The following is a 20,736-nucleotide window of genomic DNA, read 5'->3' on the forward strand; positions in this document are numbered from 1 at the left end:
CTCAGTGGAGCGAAACCTGCTACCGGGAGTGTTTAAGATCCTCTGTCCCACCCGGTGAGAATGCTAAAGAGGAGGTCCGAGTCCCCCCCAATCTTACGGCTGTACAGGCTGAGTACCATGATCTTGCTGACGTTTTCAGAAAAGATCTGGCACTCACGCTTCCCCCGCACCGACTGTATGATTGTGCCATTGATTTGGTTCTGGGCACTGAGTATCCGTCCAGTAGGCTGTACAATCTCTCACGTCCTTAGCGCGAATCAATGGAGACCTACATCCGGGACTCTTTAGCTGCCGGGTTAATCCGGAACTCTTCCTCCCCGTTGGGTGCAGGTTTCTTTTTTGTGGGCACGAAGGACGGCGGATTCCGTCCATGCATTGATTATAGAGGGCTGAACGAGATCACGGTTCGCAACCGATACTCGTTGCCTCTGTTGGATTCAGTGTTCACACCCCTGCATGGAGCCAAAATATTCACAAAGCTGGATCTTCGCAATGCTTATCACCTTGTTCGGATCCGGAAGGGAGACGAATGGAAGACGGCATTTAACACCCCGTTAGGTCACTTTGAGTATCTGGTCATGCCGTTAGGCCTCACTAACGCCTCCGCGATGTTCCAAGCGTTAGTAAATGACGTCTTGCAGGACTTCCTGCATCGGTTCGTCTTTGTGTATCTGGACGATATCCTCATCTTCTCCCCGGATCCTGAGACCCATGTTAAGCATGTACGTCAGGTCCTGCAGCGGTTGTTGGAGAACCGGCTGTTTGTGAAGGGCGAGAAGTGCGAGTTCCACCGTACTTCTTTGTCCTTCCTGGGGTTCATCATCTACTCCAACTCCGAAGCACCCGATCCGGCCAAGGTAGCGGCAGTGAGAGACTGGCCCCAACCGGTTAGCCGTAGGAAGCTGCAACAGTTCCTCGGCTTTGCAAATTTCTATAGGAGGTTCATTAAGGGCTATAGTCAGTTGTTGGTCCCCTTACAGCCCTGACCTCCACAAAAGCCCCCTTCACCTGGTCGGATTGGTGCGAAGCCGCGTTTAGGGAGTTGAAATGCCGGTTTTCAACTGCACCAGTTCTGGTGCAGCCCGATCCTATCCGCCAGTTTATTGTTGAAGTGGATGCCTCTGACTCAGGGATAGGAGCCGTGCTGTCCCAGAGCAGGGAGTCCAATAAGGTTCTCCACCCTTGTGCCTATTTCTCCCGCAGGTTAACCCCAGCAGAACGGAACTCTGACGTCGGCAATCGGGAGCTCCTGGCGGTGAAAGAGGCCCTGGAGGAGTGGAGACACCTGTTGGAGGGAGCTGTGGTTCCATTTACGGTTTTCACTGACCATCGGAACCTGGAGTACATGTGGACCGCTAAGCGTCTGAACCCCAGGCAAGCCTGTTGGTCACTGTTTTTTGGACATTTTAACTTCCAGATCACCTACCGCCCTGGGACCAAGAACCAAAGGTCTGACGCACTGTCCCGGGTACACAAAGAGAAAGTTAAAACAGAGCTGTCAGATCCACCAGTCACCATCTTGCCAGAGTCCGCTATCATCGCCACCTTCATGTGGGATGTAGAGAACGTCGTCAGGGAGGCCCTGACCCATCACCCAGACCCAGGTGGTGGACCAGCAAACCGACTGTACGTCCCACCAGATGCAAGGGCTGCGGCTCTGGACTTCTGTCACGGCTCCAAGCTCTCCTGCCACCCAGGGGTGCGAAGAACCGTGGCAGTGGTCCGGCAGTGGTTCTGGTGGGCATCAATGGAAGCCGACGTCCGGGAGTATGTCCGGGCCTGTACCACCTGTGCCAGGGGCAAGGCTGTGCACCAGCTGGAAAAGGACTCCTCCAGCCGTTGCCCGTACCTCGACGCCACTGGTCCCACATAGGCCTGGACTTCGTCACAGGTCCCCCTGCATCCCAGGGAATGACCACCATCTTGACGATAATGGACTGGTTCTCCAAGGCGGCCCACTTCGTGGCCCTCCCGAAGCTCCCGACAGCCCAGGAGACTGCAGACCTTCTGGTCCACCATGTCGTGCGTCTGCATGGTATCCCGATGGACATCGTTTCGGATCGTGGTCCCCAGTTCTCCTCGCAAGTCTGGAGGAGTTGCTGTAGGGAACTGGGGGCCACCGCAAGCCTGTTGTCCGGGTACCACCCTCAGACCAACGGACAAGCGGAGTGGGCTATCCAAGATCTGGAGCAGGCCCTATGGTGTGTAACCTCTGCACACCCGACAGCCTGGAGTCAACATCTGGCCTGGATCGAGTACGCCCATAATAGCTAAATCTCGTCGGCGACCGGCCTCTCCCCGTTTGAGGTGTGTTTGGGTACCAGCCCCCATTGTTTCCGACTGTGGAGGGAGAGGTCGAGGTCCCCTCGGTCCAGGCCCACCTCAGGACCACCTCTAACCTGTGTCTGTTCCTGCCAGCAGTACCAGATCTGACAGCTGGAAGTGGTGGCCACCTGGGGACTCAGGACGTGGCGGCTCCGGTGTGTTGCAGGTCTCCGTTGGCGGTGGAACCTCGTGGGTCCCGGCTCTTCTCTGGATAGGCGTCTCCTACCCTCGGGCCTGCCCACGCGTCATCTTTTGTGTAGATTGATTGACAGACTAAAAGCATATTTTGGTGGTTGTGCACATTTGCAGAATAAATTGTTATTTTTCCGGACTTCCTATTGGCCGTTCATTTACGCCCCCTGTCGTGGGTCCGTGTACTTCACTTTCCCAACACCCGCGACCCAACTCCGGATAAGCGGAAGCAAATGGATGGATGGATGGTATGCAAAATTTTGCGCACAACTGTAGATGCTGTATTTTGTGTGAGTGAGAGTTTGCAGCTCTGCTCTTCCATGACTGACCTTGATGGTGACCTCTGTGCTCTCTGATGGCTTATCGCACACAGACTGCAGCAGAGATTCTTCTGTGAACCGAGTGTAAGCTTCATGGACCACCTGGAGACACACACACACACACACACACACACACACACACACACACACACACACACCAGAATAGGATCAAAACAACAAAAACAACGCAACAGGTCTGCCGTATAAACCGATTATCAGCTGTGCCAGTCAGCTCTGCCGATGGGATAGACCGATTCTCGGCTCAGCCCATAATCAGTCTATCCATAATACACAGACACAAACATTTTACCCCGTTATGACCACCGCGGTCTGGCCTAGTGCACAAAGCGGACCTTCTCCAGAACAAAAGGTGAAATATATTTTGTGACCCTGAGCTTATGATTAATAGTGGTGCAGCTTAGCTAAAATTTCCATAAAAATTTGCATCATTTTTTACCAAAATTGGAGCAACTTTAACTTTTGACAAACTGTACAAACTGAAACTGACCTTGTCACCATTTTCCTGTTTTTACCTCATAACTCAATGGAATTCTGTCATTGACAGTCCAAACTGTACCTTTTGGGAATCGTTATGATCAGACAAATAATGCGGCATAGTTTTCAACATGATTGTGTAAATCTTTATTGACCCCTATAGCTCATTAGAAGCCAGCTCCAGGATGGTTCCATATCTGAAAATAAACAGTTAATTTAGAATATGTGTGCCAAATTCCATGCCTTTATCACAAAATTAACAACTGTTTTGCTATGCCGCCCCACTATAAAACCCAAAGAATGTATGAAGTAGAATCTGGGGTAAAATTTAGCTTCCTAACGAAGTTTCCTTGCTTCCTGATGGCGTCGTTAATGGGAACACTTTAAACTTTAGAGACGTTCACTGTAACTCAATAGTGGGGGAGCAGAGGATTTGATTGATGGATTGATGGTCCAATCAGGTTTGGTTTTGCCATGGCAACAGCTACAATATGCATTAAATGAAGTGTCGCTCTGTGGGACAAACAGCGAAAGAGGAAAAAGACAACAAAGTTGATTTTATTTGCATGATGTGGATTTGTATTTGGCTTTTTGTGCAAAAACATTGATAGTTTGGGTCCAATTTATGATTATTATTATTATTTTCAGGGTTGGTGACCAGGAACTAAACAGATTTAGGACCCCAGAAGCAAGTCGACTGACTCAGCAGGCTGTGTGTCAAAAAAATCCAGATGATTTATTACAGCTCAAAGTGAAAACAAACAAAATCATGCAGACAACTTGGTGAGGGACCCAGGATACCAAATACCAACAAAAATACAATTCTGTACAGAAGAAATAAACAGTACTCACAAACCAGACCGAGAAGAAACAGCAGGACTCCCTAACCCTCAAACATTAAGACAATGGACCCACAAAGGAAAGGCGATCAGGGCGTGATATAAATAAGGCAGATTCAACAAACACAGGTGCAAATAATCAAAGCTAATCAAGAAATGTGAAGAACTTAGAATGACCACAAGGGGGCAGTAAACCAGGGGATCCTCAAGAGACTAAATAACCCAAGAGCATAACTCATAACCAACTAAGCATTTAAGAGAAAACAAATATTTAACATGGAATAACCAAAGAGATCCAAAGACACTAAAAGAAACCACAATGCATAAACATAGACCAAAGAAAATACAAGAGACATAAATCAGGACCCAAAAAAGCACCACAAAAGACATGTCAAACATAATGCAGAAAATCCCAAGGAAATAACTGACACTCAACATATAAAGGAACCAAAGACACAAGACGCATAATAAAACAACAACCAGACATACCAGACAGATAAACCAGAATCTGAGAACAACCACAAGTATTCCTTCAGAACAGACAGGATGGGACTGCTGTTCCACAAAATGCAAATATTACACAACAGAAATAAGAACTAACTTAGCTGTACTTTTCTAAACTGTTCCAAATGTACTAAAAGGCAAAACAAAATCCAAAAGTTTAGTTTTTACTGTAGAGACGAACACTAGTGGTATAAAGACCATCCCTTTAAATGACGAGACAAACACACTCACACCAAACGGGGGCACAGCATCACACACACGGGACAAGGGAGGAAGAAGCATACTCACCTACACATGACAGCTGACAAAGATGTAACATACAGACCAAACTCAAACATACCCAGGACTTGGGACGGCAAATATGAACAAACCCCACAACTAGATGACAGCATGACAATTATTATTATTATTACTATTATCAGGGTTCTCGCCAGTGCAATTGAGCATAGGGGGCCCTATGCTGTGATTTAACCAGCATGGGGGGAGCTTTTCTGTTTTGTTTTTCTTTTTTAAAGAAGGGGTCGCGCATTATTTAACGTCTCAATTAGCAACACAACGTGACCCTCAAAACGCAGGGAATAGTGTTTCAAAGGGTTATAAATGTCACAATTTTCTTGGGGGATGCCCCTGGATCCTCCCACTATGCCCTGCTAAGTTCCCCACTATGCTCTGAAAAAATCCTGGTGAGAAACCTGATTATTGTTATTATTTAGTTTGATCAACAGTTACAAACCTTTCTGCAGTTAACGTTGATATACAGCGGGTAAAATAAGTATTGAATATGTCACCATTTTTCTCAGTAAATATATTTCTGTAGGTGCTACTGATGAAATTTTCCCCAGATGTCAGTAACAACCCAAGTAATCCACACATATAATGAAACCAAAACAAATAAGTACAGAAATGAACTTGTGTAATAAAATGGAATGACACAGGGAAAAAGTATTGAACACACTTACTGAAGTTTATTTCGTACTTTGTACAAAAGCCTTTTTTATTTTTTAACCTTTATTTAACCAGGTTAGTCCCATTGAGATTGAGATCTCTTTTGCAAGAGAGACCTGGACAATTATAAAGTTTCCAATACACCTGACCTACATGTCTTTAAATGTGTAAGGAAACCGGAACACCCGGAGGAAACCCACGCAAACACGGAGAGAACATGCAAACTCCACACAGAAAGGCCACAAGTGGGAATCAAACCAATGACGTTCTTGCTGTGAGACAACTCACGAATGTGCTTTTGTTGGTAATGAAGCTTCAAGATGCCTCCTGTATGGAGAAAGTAGTTGGAGGCATTGCTCAGGTGTGATTTTGGCCCATTCTTCCACACAGTCTTCAAATCCATAGACCTCTTCTACAAACTCAGCAGCTTTATTTTCAGTCTCTGAAAGCAGCTGAGAGTTTCCTTGACTGTGTGTTTGGGTCATCATCTTGCTGACATGTCCACCCTTGTTTCGTCTTCATCATCCTGGCAGATTTTTATTAAGAATATCTCAGTACATTTTTCCATTCAGTCTTCCTTCGACTACATGAAGTTTGGCAGTGCTGGATACTGAAAAACAGCCCCACACCATGATGTTCCCACCTCAAACTTCACTGTTGGTGTGGTGTTTTTTGGGGTGATGTACGGTGCCATTTATGGTGTGTATTATAACATCCAAAGAGCTCAATTTTGGTCTCATCTGACTAGACTATATTCTCCCTGTATTTCAAAGGCTTGTCTAAATGTTGTGCAGCAAACTTTAAACAAGCTTCAATTTGCTTTTTCTTCAACAAAGGAGTCTAGAGTGGTGAGTGTGCATACACGTCATGGCGGTTGAGTGCATTACTTATTGTTTTCTTTTAAATAATTGTTCAGTTGCTCTCCATAAGTGGTCCTTGGTTCTTGGACAACTCTTCTGATCATTCTTTTCACTCCTCTGTCAGAAATTTTGCAAGAAGCACCTGGTCGTGGCCGGTTTATGGTGAAATGTTGTTCTCTCCAATTCCGGATTATGGCCTCAACAATACTCACTGGAGCATTCAAAAGTTCAGAAATCCTTCTGTAACCAGTGCCATCAGTATGTTTTGCAACAATAAGGATGTGAAAATCTTGAGAGTGCTGTTTGCTTTTACCCTTCATGAGATGTTTCTTGTGTAACACCTTGGTAATGAGACACCTTTAAATATGCCATCAGTTGGGACTGAACCATATGATATTAATTTGCACTGATAAAGGGCAGGATTGCTTTCTAATTACTGGTCGATTTCAGCTGTGGTCTTAGCTTCCCATGCCTTTTTGCACCTTCCTTTAGTCATGTGTTCAGTACTTTTTCCTGTGACATTTCACAATGTTACACATAAGTTGATTTCTGTACTTATTTGTTTTGGTTTCTTCATGTGTGTGTATTACTTGGGTTGTTACTGACATCTGGTGAAAATGTCATGTCAATAGCACCTTTAGAAATATATTTACTGAGAAAAATGGTGACATGCTCAACACTAATTTTAGCCGCTATATTTAGCATCTTTACAAACATTAATCCAAGAAGCTGACTTGTTTAAATAATCTTTTTTGAAACATGAAGAAATAAAATAATAATATATTATAATACTTTCCAGTTCTTATCATTATTATTAGAACCCGAGAATGTTGAAACCTGATTTTCCTGAAATTTAAAAAGATTTTCTATCAATTAGTGCATAGTAAATTCTTTGATATTTATGAGGTCATAAAGGGTTAAATGGGACAGCCACATGACTTCACTAGTCACCACAGCTGAGAGGAAATGGAGCTGAAGGAGCTGTGTGCTTTCAAAAAATGTGCTTTTATGCTGCATAAAGCACCGAAGGACGGAAAATAAAAGACCTGTGTCAGTAAAAATCAATTTTGTCTCAAAAGTCAAAGATTGAGTGAAGAGTCAAGAGATTAAATCCTTCACATATATTGTCATTCAAGATGGCAAAGGAACATAAGCCTCTTCAATCCCACCAAGGTAAGAAGAGAAATCATAAAGAAGGATGAGTGGAAAAACATAACGAAAGGAAGAAGGAAGCGAGAGATGGAGGTGGAGGGGTGTGATTGACTCCCACATCAGACGATCTGGTTTCGTCTCCAGACGTCTGTGAGATCTGACCTGATCCGCCTCTGCTGTCTGAGAGATCAATAACCTGTCAGATCGAGTGACACAAAGGCGAACTCAACCTCCACATTCAATACATACACAAATAACACACATCCCTGCATAGATTACAGTGTAACATTAAGACAACAATACACACGTCAACACAGAGACACACACATTTATTCTGCTCAGTGTTCAAAAAATTAGACACTTGTAGTTATGTACGGCTTCCATCAGTGATGACATTTTGGCTTTTACAGTCATCACCACAAGTATCAGGGTGGATGGTCCGGAATGGCAGGACACAAATGCACGGCTCAAGCAGACAGCTCTGGTTTTCAGAAGACTTTATATTTGAGAGTGGTAGAGGTCGGTACACAAGTAAGCAGTCCAGGAAAAACAACAGTACAAAAATCATCAGGCAAGCAAGCGTGGTCAAAGTAACAGGCAGGAGGTCAGATACACACAAGGAAGTAGGCAAGACTATGGAACACGGATACAGAGCTGGAATGAAGGCACAGGGCGTGACAAACTGGCAAGAGACAAACAACCTCAGTGAGCTTATATCACCCCAGGTGGTAATCAGCAAAGCAGAAACAGGTGTGCCAGGAAAGCACCAGAACCAGAGCATGGCCAGAGAGAGAGACAGACAACCCCAAGCAGAAAACCCCAGCAAGAGAACAAACAAACCAGGCCCAAGAAAAACACAAAACAGACAAACAAAACTCAACTCTTGACAGTACCCCGCCTCCTACAGCCGACCCCGGACGGCCCAGGCACAGCAGGATGAGAGGCACGAATGTCACGGATCAAGACAGGATCAAGAATAAAGCGGGAGGGAACCCACGACCGCTCCTTGGGGCCATAACCCTCCCAGTCGACCAGATACTTCACCTCACGACCACGACGGCGAGAGTCCAAGAGCCGCTGCACCGCAAACACCGGGCCACCAGTGGGAGGCGGGGGAACAGCAGGAGGGCATAAAGGACTGGACCGAACTGGCTTAACCTGACTGGTATGAAAGGTGGGGTGAATACGCAGGGACCTAGGCAGCCGAAGACAAACAGAAACCGGATTAACAAGCTTGGTGACTGGGAATGGACCGACAAACCGAGGAGCTAATTTTCTAGGCAGGCCCTTCAACTGGAGATGACGAGTGGAGAGCCATACCTTCTGACCGGGTTCATAAGAGGGTGCGGAGGTCCGTCTACGGTCCGCGGCGGACTTATAGGCGTGGGAGGAGCGGATCAATGTCCTTTTGGCCCGCTCCCAGGTTCGTCGGCAGCGAAGAACAAGACAGAGTGCGGAGGGCACTGAGGAATTGAGGTCTGTGGGAGGAAATAGAGAGGGTTGACGACCATAAACGACATTAAAAGGGGAATAACCAGTTGCTACAGAGGGCAACAGATTATGGGCCAAATCAATCCAGGGTATCTGTGAGGACCAGGAGGCAGGTTGTTGCGAGGCAAGAATACGAAGACCCTTTTCTAATTCTTGATTCAGACGTTCGGTTTGACCATTGGCTTGTGGATGGTATCCCGATGTTAAACTGACGGAAACCCAGAGGAGACGGAGAACTCCCTCCAAAAATTGGACATAAACTGAGGACCTCTGTCAGAAACAATGTCTTGAGGGAAACCTTGTAATTTAAAAACATGATTCAGCAAAACCTTGGCTGTTTCCTTGGCTGATGGGAGTTTGGGCAGTGGAATGAAGTGTGCCATCTTAGACAGTCTATCTACCACAGTAAGAACTACGGTGTTGCCCTTGGAGGGCGGAAGACCGGTTACAAAGTCCATCGTTATGTGGGACCAGGTATGTGCAGGCACAGGCAGCGGCATTAACAATCCGGCTGGTGGACGGTTAGATGACTTATTCATAGCACATGTCTGACAGGCATTGACATATTCCAATACATCCTTTGATAACCCAGGCCACCAAAACCTTTGTTGAACCACCAAAAGGGTCTTCTTTATACCTGGGTGACAAGAAAAACGGCTGTCATGTCCCCACCTAATCACGTCCCCCCTAAGCGTGTCAGGAACAAAAAGTTTGCCGGTAGGACAACCGGGGGGTACCAGAACCCCCTTATTAGCAGACTGGACCCTGGACTCAATTTCCCACGTGAGAGCGGAAACAAAGCAGGAGGCCGGCAGTATTGTACCTGGATCGCCCGGGGCATCGACTGGCTCTCCCTGACGGGATAGAGCATCTGGTTTCCCGTTCGTAGAACCTGGTCGGTATAAAAGCATGAAGTTGAAGTGGCTGAAAAAGATCGCCCACCTTGCTTGCCGCGCATTAAGGCGCTTGGCGGAATGTAAATATTCCAAATTCTTGTGATCAGTGTAGACTAGGAACGGCGTTTGTGCCCCCTCCAACCAGTGGCGCCACTCCTCCAAGGCCACTTTCACCGCCAACAGTTCACGGTCTCCAATGCTGTAATTTTGCTCTGCTGCAGACAACTTCTTTGACAGATAGGCACATGGGTGCATTCTATTGTCAGTAGGATTTCGCTGTGAAAGAACTGCACCCACTCCCACATTTAAAGCATCCACCTCTACCACAAACTGTCGAGAGGGGTCAGGGAGGAGCAGCACGGGGGCCGCTATAAAGCGTTTCTTTAGAACCTTGAAAGCCTCGTCGCACTCAGGTGACCAAACAAATGGCCGGAGGGACGACGTGACATCGTGTAATGGAGCTGCAATAGTGCTGAAATTGCGAATGAACTTACGGTAGAAATTGGCGAACCCCAGTAATCTCTGGACCTCCTTTAATGAGGAGGGAACAGCCCAATCACGTACTGCAGCAACCTTATCAGGGTCCATCTTAATCTCCCCCTCAGGAATTACAAACCCCAAAAACAAAACCGTCGATTTATGGAATTCACATTTCTCCGCCTTTACATACAGGTTATGGCGTAACAGGGTCTGAAGTATGGCACGCACATGTTCGGTGTGGGTTTTCAGGTCGGGGGAAAAAATGAGAATATCATTGAGATAAACGAAAACGAATTTGTTGAGAAATTCACGCAGCACATCATTGATCAAGTTCTGGAACACTGCAGGAGCATTCGTGAGGCCAAAAGGCATGACTAAGTATTCATAATGACCAGTAGGAGTGTTAAATGCTGTTTTTCATTCATCTCCTTCTCTTATCCTTACTAAATGGTATGCATTGCGGAGATCCAGCTTAGTAAAAATCTTAGCTCCCTCCAAGGACTCAAAAGCAGTGGAAATGAGAGGTAACGGGTAACGATTCTTAACGGTGACGTCATTAAGCCCACGGTAATCAATACAAGGGCGGAGCGATTTGTCCTTCTTCTCGACGAAGAAAAACCCCGCCCCTGCGGGTGACGACGAATGACGAATCAAACCAGCAGCGAGGGACTCCTGTATATATTTGTTGATGGAGCGGCGTTCAGGGACCGTCAGTGAAAAGAGCTTTCCCCGTGGTGGGCTTGTTCCAGGGAGAAGCTTGATTGCGCAATCATATTCTCGGTGAGGTGGTAGTGATTTCGCCTTACTTTTGCTAAATCTTCTTCTTCTTTTTCTTTGTCTTTCGGCTGTTCCCGTTAGGGGTCGCCACAGCAGATCAATCGTTTCCATCTCACCCTGTCCTCTGTATCTTCCTCTGTCACACCACCTGCATGTCCTCTCTCAGCACATCCATGAACCTCCTCTTTGGTCTCCCTCTTCTCCTCCTGCCTGGTGGCTCCATCCTCAGTATCCTTCTCCCTATATACCCTGGGTCCCTCCTCTGCACATGTCCAAACCATCTCAATCTCGCCTCTCTGACTTTGTCTCCAAACCGTCCCACCTGAGCTGTCCCTCTGATATGTTCATTCCTAATCTTGTCCATTCTTGTCACTCCCAAAGAGAATCTCAACATCTTCAGCTCTGCCACCTCCAGCTCTGCCTCCTGTCTTTTTGTTAGTGCCACTGTTTCTAAACCATACAACATAGCTGGTCTCACTACTGTTTTGTAAACTTTCCCCTTCACTCTTGCTGATATTCTTCGGTCACAAATCACTCCTGCCACCTTTCTCCACCCACTCCACCCTGCCTGCACTCTCTTCTTCACCTCTCTACCACACTCTCCATTACTTTGAACAGTTGACCCCAAATATTTAAACTCATCTACTTTCACCACTTCTACTCCTTGTAACTGCACTATTCCACTGGGCTCCCTCTCATTCACACACATGTACTCAGTCTTGCTTCTAGTGACTTTCATTCCCCTTCTCTCCATAGCATATCTCCACTTCTCCAGACTAGACTCAACTTGCTCTCTACTCTCACTACAGATCACAATGTCATCTGCAAACATTATAGTCCATGGGGACTCCTGTCTGATCTCATCTGTCAACCTGTCCATCACCACTGCAAACAAGAAAGGACTCAGAGCTGATCCTTGGTGTAATCCCACCTCCACCTTGAATGAGTCTGTCATTCCTACTGCGCATCTCACCGCTGTCACACTATTCTTGTACATGTCCTGCACTACCCTAACATACTTCTCTGCCAGTCCAGACTTCCTCATACAATGCCACAACTCTTCTCTTGGCACCCTATCATAAGCTTTTTCTAAGTCCACAAACACACAATGTAACTCTTTCTGTCCTTCTCTGTACTTTTCCAACAGTATTCTCAGAGCAAACATTGCATCTGTAGTGCTCTTTCTCGGCATGAAACCATATTGCTGCTCACAGATCTTCACCTGTTTTCTAAGCCTAGCTTCTACTACTCTTTCCCATAACTTCATGCTGTGGCTGATCAGCTTTATGCCTCTGTAGTTACTGCAGCTCTGCACATCACCCTTGTTCTTGAAAATAGGAACCAGCACACTTCGTCTCCACTCCCCAGGCATCCTCTCACTTTCCAAGATTTTATTAAACAATCTGGTTAGAAACTCTACTGCCATCCTCCTAGACATTTGCATGCCTCCATTGGAATGTCATCTGGACCAACTGCCTTTCCACTCTTCATCCTCTTCATAGCAGCCCTCACTTCTTCCTTGTTAATCTCTTTTACTTCCTGATTTACTCTCACCACATCATCCAGCCTTTTCTCTCGCTCATTTTCTTTATTCATCAACTCTTCAAAATATTCCCTCCACCTTCTCAGCACACACTCCTAACTTGTCAGCACATTACCATGTGCATCTTTTACCACCCTAACCTGCTGCACATCCTTTCCAGCTCTGTCCCTTTGTCTGGCCAATCGGTACAAGTCCTTTTCTCCTTCCTTACTATTCAACTTCTTGTACAGCTCGCAATATGCCTTTTCCTTTGCTTTTGCCACTTCTCACCTTACGCCGCATCTCCTTGTACTCCTGTCTACTTTCTTCATCTCTCCGACTATCCCAAAACTTTTTCGCCAACCTCTTTCTCCTTATGCTTTCCTGGACCTCTTCATTCCACCACCAAGTCTCCTTGTCTTCCTTCCACTGTCCAGATGTCATACCCAGTACTGCCCTAGCTGTCTCCCTCACCACATCTGCAGTACTTTTCCAGTTGTCCAAAATTGCTTCCCCTCCAACTAGTGCTTCTCTCACCTGCTCGCTAAATTTCACACAACAGTCTTCCTCCTTCAGCTTCCACCATCTGATCCTTTGTTGAGCTCTCACTCTCTTCTTCTTCTTTACCTCTAAAGTCATCCTAAAAACAACCATCCTATGCTGTCTAGTGACACTCTCTCCTGCTACCACCTTACAGTCTGTGATTTCTTTTAGCTTGCATCTCCTATAAAGAATGTAGTCCACCTGTGTGCACCTTCCTCCACTCTTATATGTTACCCTGTGCTCCTCCCTTTTCTTAAAGTAGGCATTCACCACAGCCATTTCCATCCTTTTTGCAAAATCAACTACCATCTGTCCTTCCCCATTCCTATCCTTGATACCATATCTACCCATTACTTCCTCATCACCTCTGTTCCCTTCACCAACATGCCCATTGAAGTCTGCTCCTATCACCACTCTTTCATGCTTGGGCACACTCTCCACCACCTCATCTAACACACTCCAGAAATCTTCTTTCTCCTTCATCTCACAACCTACCTGTGGGGCATATGCACTGATGATATTCATCATCACCCCTTCAATTTCCAACTTCACACTCATCACCCTGTCAGACACTCGCTTAACCTCCAACACACTTTTAACATACTCTTCCTTTAAAATGACCCCAGCACCATTTCTCTTCCTGTCCTCACCATGGTACAACAACTTGTACCCACCGCCAATGCTCCTGCTCTTACTTCCCTTCCACTTGGTCTCTTGCATACACAATATGTCTACCTTTCTCCTCTCCATCATATCAGCCAGCTCTCTCCCTTTACCAGTCATACTACCAACATTCAAAGTCCCCACTCTCATTTCCACCCTTCTAGTTTTCTTCTTCTCCCGCTGTTCGTGGCAACGTTTTCCTCCTCTTCTTCGTCGTCTTCGCCCAGCAGTAGCCCAATTTCCACCGGCACCCTGTTGGGCAATAGCACCGGTGGCGGTTGTTGTTAACCCGGGCCGCGACCGATCCGGTATGGGAATTCGATTCTGAGTCTGCATAGTTGGGTTGGCTTGTTTTACGCCGGATGCCCTTTCTGACGCAACCCTCCTCATTTATAACCCCTTTATTAAAATAAAACAACAACACAGAATCAAACTACACTGAACAAAAATATAAATGCAGCACGTTTGTCTAAGCTTCATCATGAGCTGAACTCAAAGATCGAAAACATTTTCTATATACACAAAAGACCTATTTCTCTCAAATATTGTTCACAAATCTGTCTAAATCTGTGTTAATGAGCACTTCTCCTTTGCCAAGATACTCCATCCCACCTCACAGGTGTGGCACATCAAGATGCTGATTAGACAGCATGATTATTGCACAGGTGTGCCTTAGGCTGGCCACAATAAAAGGCCACTCTGAAATGTGCAGTTTTGCTTTATTGGGGGGAGTCTGGAGGGTGTCAGAAAACCAGTCAGTATCTGGTGTAAACAGGGTTTCTGACAGTTTGTGCAGAAATTCTTTGGTTCTGCAAACCGATTGTTGCAGCAGCTGTCCGTGTGGCTGGTCTCAGATGATCTTGGAGGTGAACATGTTGGATGTGGAGGTTCTGGGCTGGTGTGGTTATACGTGGTCTGCGGTTGTGAGGCCAGTTGGCTGTACTACCAAATTCTCTGACTCGTCTTTGGAGACGGTTTATGGTAGAGAAATGAACAGTCAATTCACAGGCAACAGCTCTGGTGGACATTCCTGGAGTCAGCATGTCAATTGCACGCTCCCTCAAAACTTGCCACATCTGTGGCATTGTACTGTGATAAAACTGCACATTTCAGAGTGGCCTTCTATTGTGGCCAGCCTAAGGCACACCTGTGCAATAATCATGCTGTCTAATCAGCATCTTGATATGTCACACCTGTGAGGTGGGATGATTATCTCGGCAAAGGAGAAGTGCTCACTAACACAGATTTAGACAGATTTGTGAAAAATATTTGAGAGAAATAGGTCCTTTGTGTATATAGAAAATGTTTTAGATCTTTGAGTTCAGCTCATGAAAAATGGGAGCAAAAACAAAAGTGTTGCGTTTATATTTTCTCAGTGTAATAACAAGTAGGTTTAATTATGAAACAGTGACAGAATAAACCCACAGTTTTTAATATTCTCAAAACACTAAGCAGTACTGTAGAAGGACATATTTAACTCATAACTCACCACACACACCAATATATATACTGAGCACTGTGCACGTGTGCATGCATGGGACCAGCCGGCTCACCGCATATGTTAATTATACCAGCAAAACTACAGTGAAAGAAAGAGAGAGAAAACATGAGAGACAAGAAAAGAAAAAGCAAGAAGGCAGAAACAACATTCCACGTGTGGTGTTATTGACCTTTAACTTTCTGTTCATCTTAAAACCTCATTTTCTCAACTTAAATATTAATAATTTACTAATGAATTTCAAAAAAGATTCAGCCCCATGTTGTCATAGCACCATCAGCTGAATTTTCTTTTTTGTGTGTGTGTGTTTGTTTTTTTTGGAAGCATGCACATCACCCTGGACCCAATCCTCATCTGAAGACTTTTCACACTTGCCTGATCTTGATGACTGAAAGTGTATTTTAGGCAGGTCTGTCAATGCGCTGAGCACCAAACGGTCTCCAATGTAACGCAGCAGCGTTTTCTGCATGGTGCCTGATTTTATTCACTGATATTTTCCAAAGCACGCTGTGAGGTGTATCTGGACTTGCAGGCAGTCTGCACTTTCCATTCATTTCATAACAGTTAAAGAATAAAGCTGCAGGGGTGGAAACCTGCTGAAGGTTAGCTTTATTCATGTTGTGTGGGCCGCTGAAGAGGAGGTACTGCTGGCCCACCACCACCAGATGGCGCCCTGCTTGGAGTGCGGGTTCCAAGCACGAGAGGGCGTAGGAGCCGCTGGAGGTGACAGCTGTCATCAATCAACACCAGCTGTCACCCATCACCACTACTATAAAGACCGGACTGCAACTCCACCTCCTCGCCGAGAAATCTTCTACCATACAGGTAATTTTCTCTGCTGACTAAAAGATTCAAATATTAGTCTGATCTCTTTTTGCAGCCGTTTTCCTGGGACGGATACCCTATCTGCGGAGTTGGCGTTTGGTGTGGACTGCGACGGCTTCGCCTCCCACCCCACTCAGATAAGTGGTTATCACAGGAGCTGCACGAGTGTGTGATTGGAGGTGGAGGTTCTCCCTCCTTAACTGAACACAGACTGTGGGATTACTGAGTGTGCGAACTCACACTCATCCAGAACTGTTTCTGTTTTCTGCCAGCAGTACCGGGTCTGACTGCTGAAGACAGTGGCCACCTGGGGCGCAGGGCTTGGCGGCTCCGGTGTTCTTCAGGTCCGTTGGTGGTGAGGCTTGTGTGGGTTCCGGCTTCTCTCTCACCGGACGTCTCCTATCTTCGAGCCTGCCACACGTCACCTTTTGTTGGATCGATATAACACATTTGTATCTGTCTGTATCACGTTGTGCACTTTCACAACATTAAATTGTTACTTTTTGGCTATTCCATTGTCCCTTCATTAACGCCCCCTGTTGTGGGTCCGTGTCACGACACTTCCCCAACAGGATTTCTCGGCCAGCGTCATGGATCCCGAGGGGCGTCAACCATCGCTTGAACGGCCAATGGAAGAGCGAGGTGCACAGGCGCCAGCAGGAGGCGTGTTGGGTGAGCTGCAGCACATCTTAACTGCCTTTACCGCTCGGTTGGACTTAGTTACCGAGCAGAGCAGTATTCTCAATCGTAGGATGGAGGCTCTCACCGCCCAGGTGGAAGCGCGTGCTCAGGGCGCTGCTGCAGCACCTCCTCCTGCTGACCGTGTGCCAGAAACAGACATTCCGCTGGTCGTTCAACGAACCCCCCCACCTTCCCCTGAAGCATACATAAGCCCTCCGGAACCGTACGGAGGCTGTGTGGAGACGTGCGCGGACTTCTTGATGCAGTGCTCGCTCGTCTTTTCACAGCGTCCTGTCATGTACGCGTCAGACGCCAGCCGGGTGGCTTATGTGATCAATTTGCTTCGAGGAGAGGCACGCGCCTGGGCTACGGCGCTTTGGGAGCAGAATTCACGGCTCCTAACGGTTTATACTGAGTTTGTGAGGGAGTTCCGACAGGTGTTCGACCACCCTCATAGAGGCGAGACCGCTTCAAGTGTGCTGCTGTCGATGCGGCAGGGGCGTCGAAGCGCAGCGAAGTATGCAGTCGACTTCCGCATCGCGGCAGCGCGAGCCGGCTGGAATGCTGTTGCGCTGCGCCACCTTTGTAAACGGACTGTCTCTGGTCCTTAAGGAGCACCTGGTGGCAAAGGACGAGCCGCGGGATTTAGATGGGCTTATCGACCTGGTTATACGGTTAGACAACCGATTAACGGAACACCGACGGGAGCGAGACAAGGGCCGTGGCCGGGTCCAAGCCGTCCCTCTTCCTCCCGGGTCCGAAAGAGAGCCGACTTCCCCACGCTCCACTGCCAGGGCTCTCCACGTGACAACAGCTCCCCCTGCTGACATTTCTATGGAAACAAGCAGGGCCAAAAAACGATCAGATCAGAGACAAAGGAGGCTGATCCGTGGTGAGTGTTTTCTCTGCAGCTCTACCGAGCACACACAGAGAGAGTGCCTCAAACGGTCAAAACAGCAGCACTCGTCCTTAGAGACTGGGCTAAGGGTGGGTCATAACACGCACGCGGGGGAACCCCGAAAATCAGCACGAATCCCAGTCATAATCCTTTGTGAGGATTTAACCCTTCACGCCCCAGCACTTATAGACACGGGGTTAGAAGGGAATCTGCTGGACAGCAGATGGGCAAAGGAAGTAGGGCTCCCTCTGGTGGCTCTGCCTTCCCCTGTGAAGGTACGAGCACTAGATGGCACTCTTCTTCCATTAATCACACACCAGACACAGCCAGTGACTTTGGTGGTGTCTGGGAATCACAGGGAGGAGATAGTGTTTTTTGTAACACCTTCTACCTCCCGAGTGATTTTGGGTTTTCCATGGGTGTTGAAACACAATCCCCGGATTGATTGGCCGTCTGGGGTTGTGACGCAGTGGAGCGAAACCTGCCACCGGGAGTGTTTAGGATCCTCGGTTCCACCCGGTGAGATAGCTAAGGAGGAGGTCAAAGTCCCACCCAATCTGACGGCGGTGCCATGTGAGTACCACGATCTTGCTGACGTCTTCAGCAAAGATCTGGCACTCGCCCTTCCCCCGCACCGACCGTACGATTGTGCCATCGATTTGATTCCGGGCGCTGAGTACCCGTCCAGCAGGCTGTACAACCTCTCACGTCCGGAACGCGAATCAATGGAGACCTACATCCGGGACTCGTTAGCTGCCGGGTTGATCCGGAACTCCACCTCCCCGATGGGTGCTGGTTTCTTTTTTGTGGGTAAAAAGGACGGCGGACTCCGTCCATGCATCGATTACAGAGGGCTGAACGACATTACGGTTCGCAACCGATACCCGTTACCTCTGTTGGATTCGGTGTTCACGCCCCTGCATGGAGCCCAAATATTTACCAAACTTGATCTTAGGAATGCGTACCACCTGGTCCGGATCCTGAGACCCATGTCAAGCATGTACGTCAGGTCCTACAGCGGTTGTTGGAGAACCGGCTGTTTGTGAAGGGCGAGAAGTGTGAGTTCCACCGCACTTCTTTGTCCTTCTTGGGGTTCATAATCTCCTCCAACTCCATCGCCCCTGATCCGGCCAATGTTGCGGCGGTGAGAGACTGGCCCCACCCAACAAGCCGTAGGAAACTGCAACAGTTCCTCGGCTTTGCAAATTTCTACAGGAGGTTCATTAAGGGCTACAGTCAGGTAGTTAGCCCCCTGACAGCCCTGACCTCCACTAAAGTCCCCTTCACCTGGTCGAATCGGTGCGAAGCCGCGTTTAGGGAGTTGAAACGCCGGTTCTCGACTGCGCCAGTTCTGGTGCAGCCTGATCCTACTCGCCAGTTCACAGTGGAAGTGGATGCCTCTGACTCAGGGATAGGAGCCGTGCTGTCCCAGAGTGGGGAGTCCGATAAGGTCCTCCACCCTTGTGCCTATTTTTCCCGCAGGTTGACCCCGGCTGAGAGGAATTATGACGTCGGCAATCGGGAACTCTTGGTGGTGAAGGAGGCTCTTGAAGAGTGGAGACACGTGTTGGAGGGAGCGACGGTGCCCTTCACGGTTTTCACGGACCATCGGAACCTGGAGTACATCCGGACCGCCAAGCGGTTGAACCCCAGGCAAGCCCGCTGGTCACTGTTCTTCGGGCGCTTTGACTTCCAGATTACGTACCGCTCCGGGACCAAGAACCAACGGTCGGATGCACTGTCCCGGGTGCATGAAGAGGAAGTCAGGGCCGAGCTGTCAGACCCCCCAGAGACCATCATCCCCGAGTCCACTGTCGTGGCCACCCTCACCTGGGACGTGGAGAAGACCATCCGGGAGGCCCTGGCACGGAACCCGGACCTGGGGACCGGCCCGAAGAACAAGCTGTACGTCCCACCAGAGGCCAGAGCTGCGGTTTTGGACTTCTGCCATGGGTCCAAACTCTCCTGTCATCCTGGAGTGCGTAGGACCATGGCAGTAGTCCAGCAGCGCTTCTGGTGGGCGTCTATGAAAGCCGACGTCCGGGACTACGTCCAGGCCTGCACCACCTGCGCCAGGGGCAAAGCAGACCACAAGAGGACCTCAGGACTCCTCCGACCTCTACCGGTGCCTCATCGCCCCTGGTCCCACATCGGCCTGGACTTCGTCACGGGCCTCCCGCCGTCCCAGGGCCACACCACCATCTTGACGATAGTGGACCGGTTCTCCAAGGCGGCCGACTTCGTGGCCCTCCCGAAGCTCCCTACGGCCCAGGAGACGGCAGACCTCCTGGTCCACCACATCGTGCGTCTGCATGGGATACCAGCGGACATCGTCTCAGACCGTGGCCCTCAGTTCTCCTCTCAGGTCTGGAGGAGTTTTTGCAAGGAACTGGGGGCCACCGTGAGTCTCTCGTCCTGGTATCACCCCCAGACGAACGGACAGGCAGAGCGGGCCAACCAGGAGTTGGAGCAGGCCCTCCGTTGCGTTACCTCCGCGCACCCGACGGCCTGGAGTACCCATCTGGCCTGGATCGAGTACGCCCACAACAGCCAAGTGTCATCTGCCACCGGCCTCTCCCCGTTCGAGGTGTGTTTGGGGTATCAGCCCCCATTGTTCCCGCTTGTGGAGGGTGAGGTCGGTGTGCCCTCGGTCCAGGCCCACCTCAGGAGGTGCCGCCGGGTGTGGCGGACCGCCCGTTCTGCCCTGTTGAAGGCCCGGACGAGGGCCAAGGCCCATGCAGACCGCCGGCGTTCCCCGGCCCCTGCATACCAGCCTGGGCAGGAGGTATGGTTATCAACGAAGGACATCCCCCTTCAAGTGGAATCACAC

The 20,736-nt window shown here is 48.4% G+C and overlaps 1 protein-coding gene across 1 annotated transcript in view; it reads right to left on the reverse strand.

Annotated features, from left to right (window-relative positions):
- LOC117502473 overlaps positions 1 to 20,736 on the reverse strand; it is an 87,152-nt gene that overhangs the window by 6,286 nt on the left and 60,130 nt on the right. Inside the window, exon 9 of the mRNA XM_034161528.1 lies at positions 2,847 to 2,939. Within this exon, the coding sequence (XP_034017419.1) occupies positions 2,847 to 2,939 (93 nt within the window). The remainder of the gene's footprint in view (positions 1 to 2,846; positions 2,940 to 20,736) is intronic.

This window comes from Thalassophryne amazonica, chromosome 20 (genome assembly GCF_902500255.1).
Source record: "Thalassophryne amazonica chromosome 20, fThaAma1.1, whole genome shotgun sequence".
In the NCBI taxonomy this organism is placed as follows: domain Eukaryota; kingdom Metazoa; phylum Chordata; class Actinopteri; order Batrachoidiformes; family Batrachoididae; genus Thalassophryne; species Thalassophryne amazonica.